This window comes from Leptodactylus fuscus, chromosome 4 (assembly GCF_031893055.1).
Source record: "Leptodactylus fuscus isolate aLepFus1 chromosome 4, aLepFus1.hap2, whole genome shotgun sequence".
NCBI lineage: Eukaryota > Metazoa > Chordata > Amphibia > Anura > Leptodactylidae > Leptodactylus > Leptodactylus fuscus.
The window spans coordinates 174,098,514-174,121,756 of NC_134268.1; the positions used below are offsets into that span (position 1 = coordinate 174,098,514).

The 23,243-nt window shown below is 43.0% G+C and overlaps 1 protein-coding gene across 2 annotated transcripts in view; it reads left to right on the top strand.

Moving 5' to 3' along the window:
- TBC1D5 (TBC1 domain family member 5) overlaps positions 1–23,243 on the top strand; it is a 438,516-nt gene that overhangs the window by 222,145 nt on the left and 193,128 nt on the right. For both annotated transcript variants that reach the window (XM_075271425.1, XM_075271426.1), the window contains exon 6: positions 21,970–22,078. In XM_075271425.1, coding sequence (XP_075127526.1) covers positions 21,970–22,078 — 109 coding nt within the window. The remainder of the gene's footprint in view (positions 1–21,969; positions 22,079–23,243) is intronic.

The following is a 23,243-nucleotide window of genomic DNA, read 5'->3' on the forward strand; positions in this document are numbered from 1 at the left end:
AGCTTGGTAATTGTGCTTTGTGTGTTTTTCTTCGAGTCTATTAAGTACATTATAAATAGCAAAAATAAGGTTCCCACTGTTCTGCCTGCATGGAACCAAATGCCATGGGCAAATTGCACCTTCCAGGGTACACAGTCACTGAGAATTGATCTGTTGAGGTAGTGACCTCCGCCAGAATACGGGTCACTTCCAGTGGTCAGTCACCTGCTCCAAATCAATCATGCATGTGCGCGCTGACAAAGATAAACACTGACGTTGATGCAGTTTCAATCTCAGTCCATGCAACTGGGCTGCTCACACAGTACTGAGGTTTATTGAGGAAGTTACAGTTTTTATACAGGAATGCAAGAAAGATAAGATAACGGCAGGCTGTAAGCATATACGTCTTGTATCCGAATACACTGGCGATCAGTCATTGGCTCTTAAGTTTCAACATCTCTTAGATTTCGATTTCCCGAGAAATTATACTGTCTTTCTTGTAAACCACATGACGATCATGTGCGTCAGCATCTGGGTGCGGTACTGGATACAGGCGCCATCTTAATGTATAAACGTTGCACAAAGAAAAATATGATTTCTTAAGCAGTATAAAGAATGTATAAAAATAAGAATGGACATGGTCTACCTTCACAGATCCACAATGGCTCTTCTTTGGAGCTCTGTGTAGTGTGATTAAGGTTTCCAAAGTATTTTGCTGCCTACCTAGATAATGGGACATGCCCTACATAAAGTCAGTTCAGTATATTTATAAGAGAACTGACCAAAGTAAAATTCTCCTATAAAGTGAATGTCTAAATTTTAACATTATGTAGTTTTAGGACAGTTTTGTGATACTGAGCTCCAGGCCACTGCATAGACCAGACCTGGGCAAAGTCCGGCCCCCGGGCCATATCCGGCCCTCTGACTGATTCAGTCCGGCCCACACAGCTTTGACTAGGGAGGCGTGTCTAGGGGGCGTGTCTTAGTGCCGGCCGAAGATGGAGATGTGGAGCGTGTCATAAAGTACTGAGAGATGTAAGGTGAGCTGCAGGGGGGAGGGAGAGAGAGAGTGTGTGTCTATATGTGTGTGTGTCTGTCTATATGTGTCTATATGTGTGCCTGTCTATATGTGTGTCTGTCTATATGTGTGTCTGTCTATATATGTGTGTGTGTGTGTGTCTATATGTGTGTCTGTCTATATATGTGTGTGTGTCTATATATGTGTCTGTCTATGTCTGTCTATATGTGTGTCTGTCTGTCTATATGTGTCTGTCTGTCTATATGTGTCTGTCTATCTGTATGTGTGTGTCTCAGTAACCTAGGGGCAGAGATGGAAGGGGAATGTTATACTAGGGCAGAGATGGCAGATGGAGGGGGGGACATGAAACTGGGGGAGAGATGGAGGGGGGGGGGACATGAAATGGGAAAAATAAAGGGGGATATGAAACTGAGGGAGAAATGGAGGTGGGGGGGACATGAAACGGGGTAGATGAAGAGGGCACAGACTGGGGGGACATTAAACCGTGGAGGAAGCTGTAGGGGGACCTGTCTGCCTCTAGTTGCCCCCAGTTTAATGTCACACTCCAGCTACCCCTACGGTTTAATGTCTGCTTCCCGATTTTAATGTCCCCCTCTAGTTGCCCCCAGTTTCATGTCCCGCTCCAGCTGTCAATTTATTGCCCCCCTCCAACTACCCCCACTGTTTAATGTCCCCCTCCAGCTGCTCCAGTTTTGTGTCCCCTCTAGTTTCCCCCAGTTTATACTGGGGCACCAGGAGAAGGACGTAATACTGTGGGGCAGTTGGAAGGGAACATTACAATGTGGGGGCATATAATGTACAGGTGACTGTAGGAGGATTATACTGTGTGGGGGCACATGGAAAGATGATTGGGGATGGGCGGAGTCAACGTAGAAGTGGGTGGAGCTAAATTTGTCGTGGCACGGGCCTTTAGCATAGTTTCAATTTCTTATACGGCCCCATGGGAAAATTAATTGCCCACCCCTGGCATAGACGTTGAGTCAAAAGATAAACTCTTCTCTCTCTGCAGCTGCCACTAGAGGGAGCCTAGTAGCCTACTGCATTCTTATACATAGAACTCAAATGGTATACCAGGTAGTCCTCGGGTTACGACTAGAGATGAGCGAGTAGGTCCTTGCTAGTCGGGAGTGCTGGCAGCTTGCATTTATGCGGGAGCTGACTTTTTCTCATATGAATGCATTGGCCAGTGTACAGCATTCGGCCAATCAACGCTGGTTCTGCCAGAGACTCGTCTGTGAGGAGGTGGAGTCTAAGATCGGACCACAGCAGTCTCCATTGTGGTCCGATTTTAGACTCCGCCTCCTCACAGACGAGCCTCCGGCAGAACCAGCGTTCATTGGCTGAATGCTGTACACTGGCCAATCAACGCTGGTCAATGCATTCCTATGAGAAAAAGTAAGCTCCCTCGTAACAGCAAGCTGCCAGCTCTCTTCCGACTAGCAAGGAGGAGCCTGCTGCAGAACCAGCGTTGATTTGCTGCAGGCTTGTCTTTGCTAGCTGGGAGAGCTGGCAGCTGCAAGCTGCCAGCTCTCCCTGTACAGTACATGATTTAGTGTGCAGCGGCTCGGAACCGAGGAAGACTGTACTGTATTGTATATGGTACAGTCTTCCTTGGTTCCGAGCTGCTGCACACTAAATCACATTGATCCGTTCCTACGTGGCGTCGTATGGTACATGTTTCCGACTTAAGTCGAAATTCAGTTTACAACGCCGCGTAAAAACAGATCAACATCGTAAGTCGAGGACTACTATACATTCCTAAGCAGCACTTCTCTCTCCGCAGAAACCACACGGACTCTATTATAATCTATAGGGTCCGCAGGTTTCCTGAGGTAAAGGCTTTTTTGTGAAGATTAGGTTTCTGTCCAGGGTGTCCCCAAGCGGACTCCCTGAAGGGAAACTCATGTGCAGATGTGAACGTGGCCTAACATGACATAAATCTTTACCTTGTTCGAATACATCTGATCTGTGGCATAAAGGGTTTGTCCCTGACTCCTCCAGCACTGCTGTTACAGTTCTCCTTACCAGTGTTTGATTATATGGATATAGCATCCACATGGTTATATACACCCCGTCACTGCAGCAGCCAGTCACTGGCCTCAGTAGTCACCGCAGCAGCCAGTCGCTGGCCTCAGTAGTCACCACAGCAGCCAGTAACTGGCCTCAGTAGTCACCGCAGCAGCCAGTAACTGGCCTCAGTAGTCACCGCAGCAGCCAGTCACTGGCCTCAGTAGTCACCGCAGCAGCCAGTCACTGACCTCAGTAGTTACCACAGCAGCCAGTAGGCACATGCTGTATACCACTGAGGCCAGTGACTGACTGCATAGTGATGTGGTGTATATTTGCACGTCACCATTATAGCCAAGAAGATGACATCCTTGCTGCAGCACCAGGCGACGCTGTAAGTAATTGGTGAGAAAGCCGGTAAATATTACTACTTATGTTATTTTATCACATTATGTAATGCTGGAAATTTTTGTATAACTCGGAAAATCCGAGTTTATGGATTTATATGGTCATTTGACTCCAGGGGTTTCTATTATCCATATAAAACTTTCTCTAGACAGTGTAAAATGAATCACATACTGTTCTGCATAATTCTAGAGTGTTTTCCAGGTTTAATACCGCACACAATTGAGAATATATTAATTGCAAGCTGTTGGCCAATATATGCACATGTCTGACAGCACATCAAGGCTATGAAATGGTGTGAGAGCACATTACACTGCAACGTCTGCTAAACATATGAGCTCATTTGATTTGTAAAATAACACCCAGCTATTTTACACCCAGCTGAGGGAATATTAGAAAAGATTTTCTGAAATAATTAGAAGATAGTGCAATATGCCTGTTAACGCTATGGGGAAGATTAGCTTAATGTCTGTAGGAAAAGGATAAGGCATGGGGAAAAGCGACACCTTTACTACAAGGCTGACTTGTAACTTTTTTTTTTTGTTTCTGTCATTCATTGCACCCCTTTACCTTTAGATTTACTTTTACTCTCTGGAAAAGTTTAGAATTAATGGTCCAGTTATAACTTGTTCAAGAACTAGCGAACATTGTGCATAAAGAAACTGAGATGGTATATGGCCAGGATCACATCTGTGGCTTCGTTTTTATCTGCGTCACATATTACATCTTTTTCTGCAAAAATGTTCAAAAATCTTACAGACCCCACAGTAGTCAGTGAATTCCATTGGGTGCCATTGGTGTCTGACATGTTATCTGCTGTCATTTTTACTCTTCTGTTCCTTTGAGAAAAACAAAATACTAACCCAGGCTTTGACTTTCTCCATTACTCTTATGTCCTGCAGTATTTTAGGTTTCATTTTAAATGAATAGCAGGACACAATGTAAAGTATTCCCAAATTAAACCATAGAGCTCATGCACACTACTGTGTCCAGAGAATCTCCAAGTTATATGAAGTTCTTTTATAGAATGTAAGCCTGATAGCAGAGGTAGAATCACCGAAAGCAGAAGGATAAATCTGGAAGTCCTGCGTTTCATTCATGCTTGCTAACATTTGACAATGGCGACGGAGAGGCCACTTCCATGTCCGGCACATAACATGACCACATCACTTGTAAAGAGCTCAGGAGGTTGGCGCCTTCTTCTAGGACTTTAGAGGTCACCCCCCCTCCCCCTTCTTTGCAAGTCTCCCAGATGTTCCATGAGACTTTACAGGTATGGTTTTACTGCACATGTGCATCATCTTAACAACCTCGCTGGACAGATATTCACCAACCTATACTAAGGAAACAGGACGCAAATTGTTACTTGTACATGTAACATATATTCATCTATACTCTTTAAAAAAAAATGTTTTTAAAGAGAAAATGCTTCATGTAAAGTCAGGAGCACTTTTAAAGCTACTTTAATTGATTCTGCAACACTTTAGGGTCCATTCACACCGATTTTTTTGGCGAGGATTTTGGCACTGAATCCATGTCAGAATCCACATGGAGAAAATGCTTCCCCATAGAGTTCTATGGGTTCCGCTAGTGGAAAAAAAAAGCTTCCTTAGGCTAAGGCCCCACGGACCTAAAGTGCTTCGGGAAGACCGCTGCGGTTCTTTCTGCAGCGCTTTTAAGAGAAAGTTCACAGAGTTTTCCTCTGCGGACTTTCTCTTAACATTATATCTATGGGAAAGCCGCCAGCGTTTCCGTAGATATAATTGACATGCTGCGATTTGCAAAGCCGCAATGGAAGGCGGAATTGGCAGAAACAGCATGGAAAAACAGCTAGCGGTTTTTTCAAGGTCCATACACTGTGCTGGAGGGAAAAAAAAAAACATTTCCTAATTCCTGAAGCGGATTTTTTCTCCCCAAAATCCTTGCCAAAAAACTCTGTGTGAATGGACCCTTAAGGTCCAAGCTTTTCATACTATATGTACATTTTGGACACTAAACCATAATGATGTGCTGATTGTTTAGTGTCCCAAATTCTGCTGTTATGTTCCCTTAAAGGAAATAGGAGTCTGAACATACAAAGGATCTTTTCAACCATTTCTAAATTGCTGGCTACTACCTATACTCCTGCATAGACCTTAATGGCCTTCACGATAAAATTGAGCAGTTCTAAAAAATAAAAAAAAAAACAGTGCCCCAAAGCCAGTGCCCCCCAAAAAACCAAAGCCAGTTCCCCAATTGCCTGTAGTATTGCATCTCTGCAAGAAAGTAGCCATGTTTTTCTATTCACGTCCAAGCCCTTTTTACAAGTGTGCGAAAGATTCTAACTTTTTATATGCATTTATATCCTATAAATTAGGAAACAAATCCAACCACAAATAATCACCTTTATTCTTGCGTGCTGGCACTCCTTTACACATTATACTGTATCTTTCTTTCTTTGCTAGTTGCAAGACATCTCAGACTACTGAGAAGAGTGGAGTCTGTCTTTCACTTTTTCTCAAGGGCAGCTGACCTTCCCATCGCCAAAAAGGGGAGCCCCTTGCCAGCACATATGACTACAGACTATTACATTAATCTGTTTAGCCGCTGTACCAGCTGCTTGCATGTTTTTAATTATCTTATTAGATGAAATAACGTTGACCTATCAAATAAAAATCAAGGTGAGTTATTTTTTAACTTTCCGTTTTGCATGTTATTTTCCTAAATACGTCGTAATGGCTTGTCTACTATTATTGTAAAGAAAGCCATTGAAGTTGACATTTTATTTTGGCTCATAAAGGAGCTGAATTCCTGAAGGGCAATTGCAATTTGCTAGAGATTAAAGTTTAATGCTTCGTTTAAAACTATACTGTCCTCTGACTTAATACGAGAGAGATCATCGTTTTCTTGGAGAATCATTATGGGCTTTGGATTAAAGCAGCCGTTTCTTTTCATGTTAGGGAGTGAGTACATATTCGATAACTTCATTACATAAAAAAAAGTCCTATATTTTTACATACTATACATAAATGCTCTGAGCTGAATGGTGGTAATCCCATGTCAGCCCATCATGGATGAGATAGAAATAGGTGGTTGCCCCTTCCACGAGGCTGGGAATGCCGTTGTGTTAGCGTGTTCACATGACAGAATAATGTCGTGCCTGGAGAACTTTTTTCCTTCGTTCAAAAAAATCAGAACCATTGTTAGAAGCACTCAATGTGTTTCTATTTTTATTGTCTTTATGTTAATACATTGAAGTCAATGAGACTTGGTCACAAATGGAATATAATCTGTTTGTATCTGTCTGGCCATCCAGTTTTTGGGATTTTTTTCTACATTGCATATGTAAAATTGGCCTAACCCTAGGTTCACACTAGCACTAGGCTCTCCATTGTTTGGGTCTGTTGTTTGGCTCCGTTACACATGGAGACTGTGACTATAATGGGGTCCGCAGGGTGTCCACCACTTTCAGTTTTGAAGTCCATGCAGGACTTTTCTCTCTGCCAATTTTCATCCATTTCTGCAACAAAGTCTCCAATGGAGACTCCAACACTGAAGTGAACCCAGCCTAATTATGTTTCTGTAACCTCTTTTACCTCTATGGGAAAAGAGCGTAGAACAACTAGGTTATCATGGCCAACTTCCTTCATTGGCTTGGGACATGGATATTTTCATTTTAACCATGAAAAGCAGAGATAAAAATATCCCTTTTTAATAATTTACCCTATAACTTCAATGGTTGGAAGTTATGTGATGACTATCTTAGCCGTGCTACATGTATTATATTGAATATGTACTACAAAGTTAGAAAAAAAAATTAAAAAGAAGAATTTTTAGAGAAGGAGAAGAATTGCATCAAAAACAAAAAAAAAATAAAATTACCCTCCCTGATTTTCTGCTGTTCGTATTTTGTGGTTTCTCAGCACACTGGAAATTATCTCTCCCCAAAATACTGATGAGGGGGGTCAGAGTTACGGCTAGTGGTTGGCTGTACAGTCATTTCCTGTGTTTTGAGAGGGGTCAGGAAGTAGAACAATGGGGGTCCCAAAGAGCAACAGAACAGAGACATCAGGAGATCAGTGAGGTGAACAAAGTAAAGTTTTTGATATTATTTTGACCCCTTTACTGGCTGGACAGCACGTAAAATGGCAAAATAGCGCCCACTGATTCTTCATGCCCAAAATATAGTCCCATAATTAGTACTTTATTGACCTTAAAGGGGCTGTCCAGTTTATTTGAGAAATCCTGTTCAGTTCAATGCATCATTTCGGCACAGTTTTCAAGGTATTGCTATTTCCAGAGAATGATAACCTGTCCAGATCATGTAACCTGGTCTACAGCACATTGGCAGAATGGCTGACAAAGCCTTACCTTGTACATGAGATTTGTGGTAGCTATAGGTCCACCACGTGGCCTGGACTGGGTTTTATTCTGTAGAAGTAAACAATGATCATCTCCATTCAGTGACTGCCAGCAGAGATCTAGAATACTTAGAAGTTCTTCAGAAATGTGATAACTTCCCATTATACTGTGATTAAGCTTCATTTGCTGAACCCAGTCTTAATGGTTTTCTTATTACCATCTTAAGAACAAACTGGCTCTATAGAGTGATTAAACCTTATTGGCATTGCTTGTACATTGCTCTTAATGAACAACTGACACAACATTGGTAAATTGCCAACCAAGGACATAACATTCCCATAGCAAAACCTAGAAAGGGACCACATTCACAATGACCATATTTGGCAAGAAATTTTAAATCTGAAGATCTGATTATTTTGGTGTACTGTGATACTAGAAAAGTGTGATAAAACATTGTCATATGTAAGTGTGAAGTGCACAGTGATGTCATAGTACGAAAATAAAGCATGACATAACCTCAAAATTATGGGATTAAGTGCAATGTCACGGGGAAGATGAACTAAAACTGTCTGACATTTAGACTGTGTAAGGTTAGGCCTCCTTCACACAAGCGTACTTTGAATCTGCAATTGTGGACCCACGTGAATTTCTATAGTTTTTGCAGCTTTGTGTCCCAGCTTTTATGAAGAGCTACAAAATATGGAGCAGGTCCTATACCTGTCCGTGCTTGCAACGCTGTCCATTCAGTTCAATGTATGGGTCAGTGAAAAGCGTGCGTGACATACAGCTAACCAACCATGTGTCATCCGTGCCTTTTTTACTGACCCATACCCTGCAGGAGGTCTCAGACTAGGCAATATTTAACTACTCCATATTTTCCAAAGTGTCTGATACTGTTTGAAAATGTGACATCCTTTACTGTCACACTTATAGACTGTCTAGTTTTAGGTTTATACCACTTATTATTTGGCTTAGTTTACAATAGAAATTTGGCACTGACATTGTGGTGCAACCTCTGGCTTACAGCTTAGCACACACCCATTTTCAACAAGCCCCACCCATATGTCGTATTAGGTGCACAAACTGTTGAAACAGCAAGTGTTAGCAAGTGTCTGAAACATATTGAAGATGTGGCGTAAAGCGTGCTCACAGTTCTGGGACATAATTCTTAATTTATTTGCCCACATATAACACACGTGTACAAGGTGAAATCATCAAAAAGAAATGTATAATGATTTTTGATACAGGTATTGTATAATGAACACGATATCACAACACAGTAACAGTGCAGAGGAGCAATCATAAATACGGAATTGATAACCATGGGCTTCTATAGTAAATCTTACCATCAGGCAGAATACGATATTTAATTATTCATATTCATCACTTCATGTATCTTCTGAGCACAGATGAGCCCCCTGAGTTGTTGCACCCCATAGCTGCTATGTGTACTGTCCTGGTAGTTACACCAGCGGTGTCCATGTGTGTAATAGCAGTGTGCCATGTGGACACTTTTACCAGTTTATCAATGAGTTTTACAAAATTCTTTTTTTACTTGGGCACACCTCATATTGCTGCTGAGACCTGCACACTCTGACACTGAGTTACTGTATGGCCTCATATTGCTGCTGAAACCTGCACACTCTGCCACTGAGTTACTGTATGGCCTCATAAGGCTATTACAACCTTCACACTCGACCACTGGGTCACTGTATGGCCTCCTCATGCTACTGCAGCCTCCCGTTTATGCCTGTGGGTCACTGTAGGGCCTCATACAGCTATTACAGCCTCCACAATCTGTCACTGGGTCACTGTATGGGCTCCTCACGCTACTATCACCTCCCCACTCTGCCTCTGGGTCACTGTATGGCAGGGGTCCTCAAACTGCGGCCCGCCAAGCACTTCTGTCTGGGCCCGCCGACAACGCCGGCAGGCGTGCATTTATAATGAAGCTCCTGGGGGGCTCGGGCCAGGCCATGGAGCGCACTTCACTTTACCTATTGGAGGGCACCACTCCCAATGTGCGACCTGCTCTGCCTCCGGCCCACTTTTTAAAAAGTTTGAGGACCCCTGCTGTATGGCCTGGGTTGCGACTGTGACGAGCTGTGCACCAAAATTCCATGCAGCTCAATTGTAGTGTGCGTAGAATGTTGTGGAAGTCTCTGTGCAGTACCAAAGGGGTGTGAGCCCGCTATAGAGACAATTCCATTATTGTAAATTTGTCATTTTGATGTATATCTGATGCTTATTGTAGCCAAGTTCTCCTTTAAATAGCAATCTGTAGTCCATATTTACATGATATCAGTGGAGGCTCCAGTATTGCCGCTGATCATATTCTAGCAAATTACTTCAACAATCACTTCATTCTGTTTCTTAACCGTTACCAGTTCCCCCATATTTATCATCATCTTAACATATATACTAAAGGACATTACACTTCAAGTACAGTATTTAGAGACAACTTAATAGCTCTAGACTGACTTGTATTGCATTAAAGATCAGGCCTGGAGAACACTTAGCAATTCCTCAGATCAAATCTTCTTTGCTTAATAAACAGTCATTCCCTGCTGGAGATCTGTGTAGCCTGTGGCTCTTCTCTATGCACAGTGCCCTTTACTCATTAAAGATCTGGATGTAGGAGCTGCACATGGATTGTTTGGGGTAAAGTAAAGGGCACTTCTCTATCAAGAAGTACTTACAGCTACGATATTCTACAATATAAGGTATTGGGGGAATTCTGTACATGATTATTTTGTATAAAAGTGATGATAAATGTTCATTATTTATTCTAAAGATCAAAGCATATATATGGTTAAAGGGCTTGTCTGCTTTAAAGAGCACCTTTCATCAGATTGGGCACAGGCAGTTCTATATACTGCTGGAAAGCTGACAGTGCACTGAATTCAGCGCACTATTGGCTTTCCCGATCTGTGCCCTGGGTAAAGCGCTATCGGTCCCGGTACACACAGTGTGTCAGGAACGCCCTTCTGACTGTAAAGCGCTACGGTACCGGGACCGTTAGCGCTTTACCCAGGGCACAGATCGGGAAAGCCGATAGTGCGCTGAATTGAGTGCACTGTCAGCTTTCCAGCAGTATATGGAACTGCCTGTGCCCAATCTGATGAAAGGTCCTTGTCACGGGATGGTTAGAGTCCGGCAATAGGCAATGTGTAATATATATTTCATGTGGAATGTATTCTCTAACCTGTTGTAAACATCAGTGTGTAGTTGGCTGATTCGGGTCTAGTGTGTTAGCACATTGTATGCAAATACCTCTAACTAGTGAGGACAATGGGTGGAGATAATCTGATCCGTGTCTCCAAGAAGATGTTGGACTGTGCATTGTTCAAAAGAGACAGGGAGTCTGCTCTCCTTGGCATAGGTGAGGGGGGAAGGATCTGTGACTCAGCCCTTCCCACCCCCAGATATAGGAAGTAACAGTTTAGTATATAGATGTAGCTAGCAGTTAGTATGTGTTAGCCGGCCTGTGCACAGCTCTGCAGAGAGCCAGGACTTAGTTACAGGACCAAGGAACCAAAGTTATCATTGGATTGTGACTTCTGTGGACTTATTGTTATTACGGTTGATGTGACCGCCACCGGCTACTAACTTTGTGGATTACAATAAATTGCTGTTGTCTCCCGACCTCTTGCGTCCGTGTTGATTCAAAAGACCTTCCGGAGGAAGACGTATACCTTTGCTCCGTGACAACTGGTTGGCAGCGGTGGGATCAACAGCGGACAGCGAGATGGACCACAACAGCTCAGCGATTAATGGAACCACAACCTCAGAATACAGGAACTGGACTATGGCAAATCTAAAATTAAGGGCCCGGGAACTAAACCTGAGTTACCAGGGAAGAACGAAAGAGCAACTGATCGAGGCACTGGAGGAGATGACCCTGCAAAGCGACCATGAGGAGGGCTGCCCCCAGGAGACAGTAGAGATACGGGAGTGGCAGGTACAGACCCAAAAGAGCAGATGGGTTGTTTTGTATGAGGAGGAATTGGCAGTGCTGGGGCTAGAAGCAACTGCAGAGCAAAGGAGTAGAGCATTACAGAGGGCTCAGGAAACGGAGAAGGAGGAACAGAGAATGGCGCATGAAAAGGAAAGAATGGCGCATGAAATGCGAATGGCTGAGATAACTATGCGGAATTATAATCAAACGTCGACCCCCAGCCCAACAGTGAGAGAACCACAATATGTCTCCCATAAACACTTCAAGACCTTTGATGAAGCGGCTGGGGATGTTGATGGATATTTTCAGGACTTCGAACACCAGTGCCGCCTGATGGAAGTCCCAGAGAAGGATTGGGTCCGGTATCTGGTGGGGCACCTACGAGATGGGGCTGCGGAAGCTCTCAGAGCCATGGACCCTAGTGATCAGCGGGACTATGAGGCCATTAAAAGAGCGGTGCAGAAGTATTATGCAGTCACTCCAGAGTCCTACCGAGTTCAGTTCCGCTCTTTGTCTTACAATGGGGGAAGCTCCTTCCACATGTTCGCCCACAAGTTGAAGCAAGCATGCAAGCGCTGGCTAGAAGGAGAGGAGGCTGTCACAGTCGATAAGATCCTCCAAGTCATACTTAAGGAACAGTTCTTTTCCCAGTGCCCCGCTGAGATCCGTGAGTGGGTGCTGGAACGGAACCCAGCCACAGTTGAGCAAGCTGCTTCTCTTGCAGATGAGGGCCTGACCATCAAGCCGCAGTGGAAGAGGTTGTTTGCAGAGGAGCGGAAAACTACCACAGTCCGCCAGACACCCTTCAGCCAGCCACCCACCTTTCGTGTCCGGCCTCAGGATTACAATTCCCCCTCTACCCCTGCCCCAGCCCATCGGCCTCCAGCTATGAACAACCCTGTCCCTAGACAACGACCCACTGGAAGAATGCTAGAGCGCAGATGTTTTGGGTGCGGGCGGCCTGGACATTTGCAAGCTAGTTGCCCTGCTAACATGGGGGCACGGGCCACCGTGGCATCCCGGCCTATTCACTACCTGGGAACCACCCCTAGGACAGAAAGTTTGGCCCCATTTCCAGATGACTCCATGAATGACCCATCTGTTCCACCTCCAGGGGTCTATGGGATTCAGCCTTCCGCCACACATCCCGCAAACCTTCAGAGGAAGCACTTGCAGGAGGTCCTACTGGATGGCCGAACAGTTGTTGGATTCCGGGACTCGGGAGCTTTCCTAACGGTAGCGGACCCCCGAGTTGTGCGACCCGAGGCCCTAGAGGAGGGCCCTGGCATTTCTATCAAGTTGGCAGGGGGTACTCAAAGACGTATTCCTAAAGCTACCGTGGAACTCGACTATGGTTATGGACCAAAACGATGCACAATTGGTGTGATGAGCGGGCTGCCGGCCGATGTTCTGTTAGGCAACGATGTTGGAAATCTACAGTGCCACTTTGTGGGAGCAGTGACCCGAAGCCAAGCTCAGGGAGAAGCCAACATGGATCCACCGGATTTTCTGACAGATGCCAGCCCTTCAACCCTACAACTTTACCATTCAGCACCGCCGAGGGAACCAACACCAGAACACAGATGGGTTATCCCTGCAGGAGGAAATATGAGCTATAGAGACTGATGTGCATTCCCCAATTTACCTGTGTAGGCCAATTGTGTCATGCACATGTTTTGAGAGGGGGAGGGGTTGTCACGGGATGGTTAGAGTCCGGCAATAGGCAATGTGTAATATATATTTCATGTGGAATGTATTCTCTAACCTGTTGTAAACATCAGTGTGTAGTTGGCTGATTCGGGTCTAGTGTGTTAGCACATTGTATGCAAATACCTCTAACTAGTGAGGACAATGGGTGGAGATAATCTGATCCGTGTCTCCAAGAAGATGTTGGACTGTGCATTGTTCAAAAGAGACAGGGAGTCTGCTCTCCTTGGCATAGGTGAGGGGGGAAGGATCTGTGACTCAGCCCTTCCCACCCCCAGATATAGGAAGTAACAGTTTAGTATATAGATGTAGCTAGCAGTTAGTATGTGTTAGCCGGCCTGTGCACAGCTCTGCAGAGAGCCAGGACTTAGTTACAGGACCAAGGAACCAAAGTTATCATTGGATTGTGACTTCTGTGGACTTATTGTTATTACGGTTGATGTGACCGCCACCGGCTACTAACTTTGTGGATTACAATAAATTGCTGTTGTCTCCCGACCTCTTGCGTCCGTGTTGATTCAAAAGAACTTCCGGAGGAAGACGTATACCTTTGCTCCGTGACAGTCCTCTTTAAACAATGTCTTTTTGTTATAGTGTGCATATTAAAGTGAAATTTATATTGTAAATTTAGTGTAGTCTGAAGGCAAGATGTGATGGACTAAGGCCCGATTCACATCTGCACATGAGTTTCCATTTGGGTAGTCCACTTAGGAACCCATGGAACGGAAACCTAATCCGCATATGATAGCGGTTACCTTAGGAAACCCCAGACCCCATAGACTCTAATGAGGTCCATGTGTTTTCCGCGCGAAAAATGCAAAGAGAAAAGTTTCTGCTTCAGGACTTTTGTCTCCGTATTTTTCATTGAGAGGGGAACGGAATGGCCCGAAGGCAGATGTGAACCGGGCGAGGAGCTGAGCAGATTGTGATATAGTGTTATGAGAAGGTTTGGTGTAACCTGTCATCTGACCATTGAAATCTCTGCTCATTCTCACTGTAGGAGTCCAGTGAGCAGGTCTAATCAATGACTATCAATCATTAAAGCGTCCATTCATTATTTGGACCTCTCACATGACTACTATGCATAGAAAGAACAAGGGTTTAGAAAAAGGAAGTACATGTTATAATGACGCTTTTTGTAATATATGCTCTGGTCATTTTTCTCTTGAACATGGCGCCAGCAAATTTCATTTTCTATATGTTTTCAGTTAAAGGGGTTGTCCAGGATATACAGTTTTTCGCAAGGAGGCCAGGGAAGGTGAAATAAACCCAAATCCATACTCGCCTGTCTCCAGTGCCTCCCACTGTCGCCTAGTCCTATTGCTCCCGGGTCTTGTTTCGGTGGAAATGTTCACCTCACATAATCACTGAGGCCAATCAGCGGCCTAAGGAAGGGACATGAAGTGTCACAGTGACGTTTGTAAGTGACATCTCGGTTCCTTTCCTTAGGTCATTGCTTAAAAAAGCTCTGAGATGAAGGCAGTCCCAGTACTTTGCACTCTCAGTGAGAGGCTCAGTTTTTAACGTATATTTGGATCAGAAAACTCCCCAATATCCACGTAAAAACTTTGTACCAATCTTGAAGGGGAATCGATCTCTCAAGGTCAGCCTCCCCGCGGGACAAACAAGCGGGTTTATCCTGGTTAGCGGGAGAAATGAGGAGCCTATAAAATACTGAGGACCCACCTTGAATGTCAGCATGTGGTCACCACAGTTTCAAAGCTAGTTTAGGAAACACAGGACCAGCGGTTACAGCTGACTGCAAAAGGTGCTGGACCTGGAGGTACCTGTAGAATTCAGTTTGGGGAAGGAAGAAATCCTCACGCAGCATAGAAAACTATTTAAATACTGCCCCCAAGTAGAGCTGCTCCACCTTGCAGATCCCAAGGATTTTTGTTAGTTTGTTTTCAAAGCTTATCAAAGTTATTTGGGATAAAGAGACTTGATTGCATGTCCTTAGGAGCTTTTTTTTCTGCAAGTTTACAAATTCTAATAATTTCTATGTGATATATATTAAAGTACATTACATTTAAAGGGGTTGTCACATGAAGAATTCAGTTTATAGTTAAATCCATAAACATTTTTCATACATACATTCATTTTTTTAAAAAATATATCCCCAGATATCTGAAGAGTTTTGTTAGAATAGCACCACCTGCTGTTTCTTTGAATAGTCTTTAGTGTGTCCACATGAGTAAACTTGTCAAGGGGACGCACATGCTCAGTCTTGCTATTTTCTCTGCTTCAGCTAAAGGCGGGTTCACACCTGCGCCGGGTTTCCATCTTCTGCCCCAAGAAACTGGACAGGGACGGAAACGCAGCAGTCTGTTTTCAAACCCATTCACTTGAATGGGTTTGCAAAGTGACCGCCCGTGTGCGTCTTTTGCCTCTCTGCGGTGAAACTGATTTTTTTTTTTAACCGGACACAGTTGGACATGCAGGACTTTGTGTCCGGATTTAAAAAAATGGTTTCGCCGCAGAGAGGCACAGGACGCTCACGGGTGGTCACTTTGCAAACCCATTCAAGTGAATGGGTTTGAAAACTGACTGCCAGGTCTCCGTCCCCTGTCCAGTTTCTCGGGGCAGAAGACAGAAACCCACCATATTGGCTAAACAGGTCTGAACCCACCTTAACATGCATATTGATCTCTGGTGTGGAGAGAGTTCTTTCTACAGCTTTAGCATCTTGTTTGCTTGGCAGAGGAGATGCCGCTGAACAAGTGAAGAGAGTGAGACAGCGTTACTGTAACTGTAAATGCTCATCATTTCCTCTGACAAGCAGAGGCAGCCGAATCGCCATATCAAAGGTCTGTCTGCATACTTGGTGTAGCAGAGAGTGATGCAAGACTAAGCATGTGCGTTCATAGCTGAACATTTACTGAGGTGGACACAAAAAATACTAGAACACATCAACAGCAGATGGCGCAATTATAAAATTATTTCTGGATTATCTGATGATGTAAGCTATTTTTTTTTAGCAACTGTAAATGCAAAATAGTTCAGTAGTATGGGCCAATTTTAACTATAAATATTATTAGTTATGGGACAATCCCTTTAAAGGGGATATCCAGTTTCTAGCATTGCTAACCTATCCTTTGGATCATCTGTATTGAGAGATGGCGCAGCTCTGAGTAATATGTACATAACATAAGCTGCACTGCTCACTGGCCATACAAACTGTAGCAGTGAGTATAGATACTGCAGTGCTGTCACATAGACTTCAATGAGGTCCCAGGAGTAGGACTCCCCTAGATCTAATATTGATGGTCTATTCTAACTGCAGACAATGTGTGACAAAGTGGAAGCATTGGTGCAGAAGAAACGCCCCTAAGACTAAGGCCCCACGTAGCGAGCTGAAGCCAAAAAACATTGCGGGAAAACTGTCGGAAACACATTGTGGTTCTTCCCACTGCACTTTTCACAGCAAGTCCACAGAGTTTTCCTCTTCGGACTTTCTGGTTAACTATACCTTTATGGAAAACACCAACGTTTCTGTAAGTATAATTGACATGCTGCGATTTACAAAAAAACACGTTTTTGAAATTGCAACATGTCCACTGCGAATATTTTTCTGCAATGTGTGGATGGGAATAGCCAGAGTCCCATCCACTTTGCAGGCAGTGTAAAATGTTGCGTTTTTTGCCATGATGTTTGGAAAAATTGCAGCATTTAGCTACATGGACCTCGCCTTAAATCCCTATTCAGATAATTTACATAAGAATAAAATACTGATTTTCATGAAAATGGGGCGGCAACGCGGAATAAGAAAGGTAACTTTGGTACTGTTATTGGTTTGATACCTGTTTTCCTGCTGACTGCCTCCCTTTAAGGACTATGACCATTCCTTCTGGGGCAACTTTTTATGGAACTCTGTAACCCCTCTTGAAATTTATGAATAGATTAACAACTAGTTGTTACCAGTTGGGGGCGCCTTCTCACCTACTGAGACACTGTCCAGTCGGTGCTGGAAGTTCAAGGACTCGCCCTATTTGATAAGGTTGAATGGGGTTATTATTATTTATGGGGAATACAAGTCGTTGGTATTCCCCTGGTCATTTTTAGGGCTGAGGCCCCACTCGGGGGAAACTCCGATATATTTTTTTTGTTGTTGCAGATATTGCTGCGTATTTTTGAGCCAAAGCCAAGAATGGCTACAAAAAGAATGGGAAATATATAGGAAACACTTTTATATTTCTCGCTTCTGTTCAATCCACTCCTGTCTGGCTCAAAAAACCGCAGCAAAATCTGCAAAAAAAAAATGAAATGTGGGGCTTAGTCTTAGATTGTAAATATTATAGCAGTAAATTCTATCATGTTTGCTCTTAGCGATATTTAGTATGTTTTGCCATTTGCGTTCTTCCAAAGCTGAAGTAAAATAGGACTTTTCACTTTAACACTGCAAACTGTGAGCACTTAATGTTCTAATACTCTAAGCTGTATATTTCAATTGGCTGTTTGTGAAATGGCTAGAAATTGTACTGTTCTGTGATATGGAGATCATGGCGTGCGGAGGATGACTCACGTCTCATTCACTCTAATAAGAGAAATTAAATACACTACAATGTTATTGAAATGGAAACAAATGTTGCTTGATAAAAATGTGGAATTGTATGGATGTAGGTGGAAACTAAATAATGTCCTTTAATGATAAGAACTAAGTGGTGCGTGTTACAAGATGACAACCAGAATATCAAGTTACAGATGTTTCAGAATTGACCACGAGCCCCAGTACAAAGATAGGGAGTAGCTTGTGTTTAAAAAAACAATTGGAAATGTTGCTAATAACAATATTCTCAGGCCCGGTTCACATCTGCATTCGGGTTTCCGTTCAGGGAGTCTGCTTGGGGACCCCCTGAACTGAAATTGGCTACCTAGGAAAACCCGCGGACCCCATAGACCCGTGATGGCGAACCTATGGCATGGGTGCCAGAGGTGGCACTCAAAGCCCTCTCTTTGGGTACCCATCTGTGGAACAGATTATACTGTGTGAAGGCCACTGTGCAGCAGATTATACTGTGTGGGGGCCATTGTGCAGCAGATTATACTGTGTGGGGGCCATTGTGCAGCAGATTATACTGTGTGGGGGCCATTGTGCAGCAGATTATACTATGTGGGGGCCATTGTGCAGCAGATTATACTGTGTGGAGGCCACTGTGCAGCAGATTGTACTGTGTGGAGGTCACTGTGGAGCTGATTGTACTGTGTGGGGGTCACTGTGCAGCAGATTGTACTGTGTGGTGGTCACTGTGAAGCAGAAAGCTCTATAAAGCCCCATTTACATTACCGTATTTTCCAGGTCCGTAAATGTCGGCAATTGTGTATCCGCACATTATTAAGGTTAAATTCCCGTGTTGGCACTTTGTGATAATTTAGTGGGTTTTGGGTTGCAGTTTGGGCACTTGGTCTCTAAAAGGTTCGCCATCTCTGCCATAGACTATAATGGGGTCTGCGTGGTTTCTGTTTCTCTGCTCTGAGAGAAAAGTGCTGCTTGCTGGGCTTTTCTCTCCACATATTTCATGCACTTAGGCGCATCGCCCAAACACTTATGTAAACTGGACCTTAGCTCTGCCATGTTTGTGTTTCAGAGAGAGAATTCCATGTTGCTGTATATGGAGAGCCAATATGAACTTTTACTATTCTCTCCTACCAGTGAATTCCTAACCCAAACAATGCAAGCATGGATGTCAATAGGTTGTACTCAGTCGTTGTGATAGCAGCAAGCTTATCAGTATTGTTTTTTTTTCCAAGTTGTTTCTAGTTGTTTGAGTCAATGGAGGTGATTTATTAATACTCACCTAAAGGGAAGTCATGTAAAGTTGTTCAAAACATGGATTTTGAGGGCATTGGCCAACTATCTTGTGTGTATATGAAGACTTTCCCAACTCTTCTCCCATTGATGGTGTCAGAAGAAAGAAGGAAGAGGCTTTATAGTACATGCAAAGTGGATCGGATTCTGGCCAATCCCATCGAGATATTGAGGAAGAAAAATCTGCAGTGAAAATACTGTGATTTCAAAAATATGAGCCCAGCATGTCCATTATATCTATGGAAATGCTGTCATTTTCCATTTAGGTATTTCTGTGAATAACGCTGCACAAGTATGCAATGCATTTCTGTCGTGGTCTTTTCTGCAGCATTTTTTGGCTGGGGTCACTACATGGGGCTGTAACCTTAGGCTGGGTTCACACAGAGGATTTTGGAGAGGAAAAAATCCGCTTCAGGAACTAGGAAATGGTTTTTTGAAGATTTTTTTTTTTTTAACATGAGGCATTTTTTGGAGCATTTTTTGAGGCGTTTTTAGTTTTTGGGTTTTTTCCTCCAGCACAGTGTATGGACCTTGAAAAAACCGCAGGGGCCCTATGATGTAGGATCACAACGACAGGGCATGGACCCCTCTGGTATCACCTTGTATAAAGCTAACATGTCATTTTTATTGCACACTGGAGGCTGTAAAAACAAAACCCATAAGAACATGGTGGTACTGCATTTTTTTTCCAGTTCCACCCTGTTCTGTATTTTCTTCCAGCTTGCCATTACATTGTTCATAATATTAAAAGATTCCATTTTGAAGTACAACTTGTCTCACAGAAAACAAGTCCTTATGTGAATTTGTTAATGAAAAAATTAAAAAGTTATGACTTTTGGAAGGCAGAAATGAAAAAACGAAATTGAAAAATGGCTGCATCATTCTGATAATGTAGAATCCATATTCAGCATCTTACTATTGCTAACTAACAGCAAAGCTCCCCCCTAAGGCGGAGTTCCACCTCAAAAGGCCGTATCCACCTCAAAATCTGGAACAAAAGGATGGCTCCCATTGATTTCAATGGTAGCCTTTTGTTCCGGCTCCTGTAAAAAAGAATGGACATGCTCATTCTTCAGGCGGATTGTGCCTCGCGAATCCGCCTGAAGACACTCCCGACTAGGCCCATTCATTCACTGCACCGGCATCCAGGCGCAGTTGCCCCGTATTTTGGACTGGAACCTGAGGTGGCCTCTGCATCCAATTCCAATCCAAAATACTCCGTCTGAACTGTGCCTAACTCCCATCCACATTTGAATAGGGCACGTAAAAAAAAAAAAAAGGGCCTTGTGCACCACAATATCATCCCTCTAGAGCAGAAAACAGGGATTCCTAAATTTCCCCCTGTATCTATAAAATGAGTTATTGTGGTGCAAGACGTATGCTTCAGTCTATTGGTCCATCGTAATATTAAAATAAGCAATCTCTAATCAGTAAGCCAACAAAAAGCTTTAAAGACATTGTGTTTTTGTTTTGTCTTGTCATAAATAGCGCCCCTCTTGTCCATTGACTATATCCTTACAGCTCAGCCCTATTCAAGCTGAAGGTACTAAGGCTGCAATACCAGATCCAGCCTTTGAGCTAAAGTGGTGCTCTAACTAGACACTAGTCAGACAATGAAACTCAATATCTGATTGTCTATTTTATTCTATTTTTTGCATTTGCACATTTTATCCTGTAAGAAATCTACACCCCGCCTTTTAATTATTGTGTTCTTTCACAATGACCTTGTTTGCGTCTGCTAATTGTAACAAGCATCAGCTCGTCAGGTCACAGCGTATTGTTCTCGAGCCGCCGACGTGTCATTCATGGCGTTTGATTCACAGAAAGACGGAAGAGAAGCCAAGTCAAATTCTTTTGTTCAAACTCTGTAAATGGTTTGGGACAATTAATTTCCAATCGTTTCCCAGTAGAGCAGATTTCCTTGTATATTAATGAGGCACAGGTGTTAGGCCCCTTGTGTGTCTAAGCCTGGGAGGCATATTTAGGTTGTTTATCTAGTCAGCCATAGGTACTGCAAGGTGCTCAAGCTTGCCTTCCCTAACAGTTTATACAGTCAGGCTTTTTTTTTTTTTTTCATTTTTTTGATGCTTTTTTATTTAAATATGCCTGCACCTGTTAAAAATTTAAAACTGTTCATGTAGAAATAAGTGTAAGCCGTTCCGGTGGTAATAGCGCTACCGGTTAAGTAATGCAGTCCTCTATTATGTTTAACAGCCCAGTCTATCATTAAGGATAGGGAGAAAAAAAAACTTAATTTAAAACCAAATATTTTATCGAGGAGCTAATAGTTATTAGCTCCGGTTTCCTCTCGGATAATTCTGCCAGTGTTTTTTTTTTTTCTCTCTCCTGCCTGTGTACGGAAATATGGTTGTGCCCGTATTAATATTCATTTTTCTTGTTTATTCACTGAACTGCAGTACCAACATTTTAGAGAAAATGGAATGGCCTCCATAGGCATTATGAATTTCAGTAGCTGGCATAATTATAGCGATCTACATATTCATTAAATCCGGAGAAGAAATGTGTCCAAAAAAGACAACCATGCGTTTTAAAACTATGCTTGAATCAAATCATTGTGAAAAAGAAAAAAAAGAAAAAATACAAAAATAGGAAGAAAAAAAAAAAGGTATCACAAATGTCATTTGTATTCTAGCGGTTTGTAAAATCGAACGTGTTCCAGTGATATGTTTCTTAAATATAATACATCTGTGTTATTTACCTCCATAGCAAAGAGTGGGAAGAACTTTTTGTAAACCGCAATTATTTGGCAGCGATCCGTCTGAAAGGGATTAATGGGCAGCTGAGAAGCAGCAGGTTCCGGAGTGTTTGCTGGAAGGTAAGTAGAAAATATTTATTTATAGTTTGCGGTTGCAATGTATCAACATTTTACCTGATGCGCTTGAAGATTACTGATGCAGTCATAGGATTTTCCAGGCGACTACATCTACTGTTTCTGAATCCTTTATTATTATATGCAGGATTTTTTTTAGGGGGGGGGGGGGGGAGAATATACAGAGCTGCTTTTTGTAATGATTTTAGAGGAAAAGAAGAATAAACATTGTATTTCTTTGGATGTTTATTCAGTGGCGACACAACTGGTTACATTTTATGATATCCTTGTATATCCCTGTTGTATTGTGGTGGGAGGTTCAACCATTGTTTAGACAAGGGCACACCACAAACCATCCAAGCCCTGCCACTTTCTGTCATACTTAATAACACTTTGTGTATCCTGTTATCCTGTATCTCAGACATGCTGACGAGGGGCAAATTCTGACTTTTCATTATGCTCATCCTCTTAAATAAACGCTGCTGATAATATACAATTACTGCCGGACCCATCGCTTTCCACATGGCGCATGGACCACTGTATTAAATCTTCTCACCTTGACAATTTTTTTTAAGCAATTTTTCAAATTGTTTTGAAATGGGCTTAAAAGTTTATTCAATGTTTAGCCACTCAGAAATAGAAGTATGGACAAATACAAATATTGATTTCTAAAATATTGCAATTATAGGATTGCAAAAGACATTTGTAGGAATTATAAGCTTCAAAAAGGACCCTAAAAAGCATATCTGTGGGCATTACATCATTTCTCTGTTCAGTGGCGTAACTAAAGTCTTGTCAGCACCAATGCAATCTTTTGTCTGAGCCCCCCTACTTCATCCCTACCGCGAATTCTTGATGATGATTGTTACAGGTGCGAATGAGTTTAATCAGCCTTAGGTTAGGGTAATCTGTGGGTCTCCTTGTGTTATGGGCCAGATGAAAGCGGCAATCTCAATGGGGTCACTAATACTCCTGGGCCCATGAGACTGCACCCTCTGTCCCCCCTCAAGTTACGCCCCTGTCTCTGTTACTCCACTGGGAAATGTAAGAGTAAACTAAGCTGGGTGTTCCCATTTTCCTTATTAACAGGATGTATCCCTACATAGTCTGACACGCTGCCATTACTGGCAACACGGTGGCTCAGTGGTTAGCACTGCAGCCTTGTAGCACT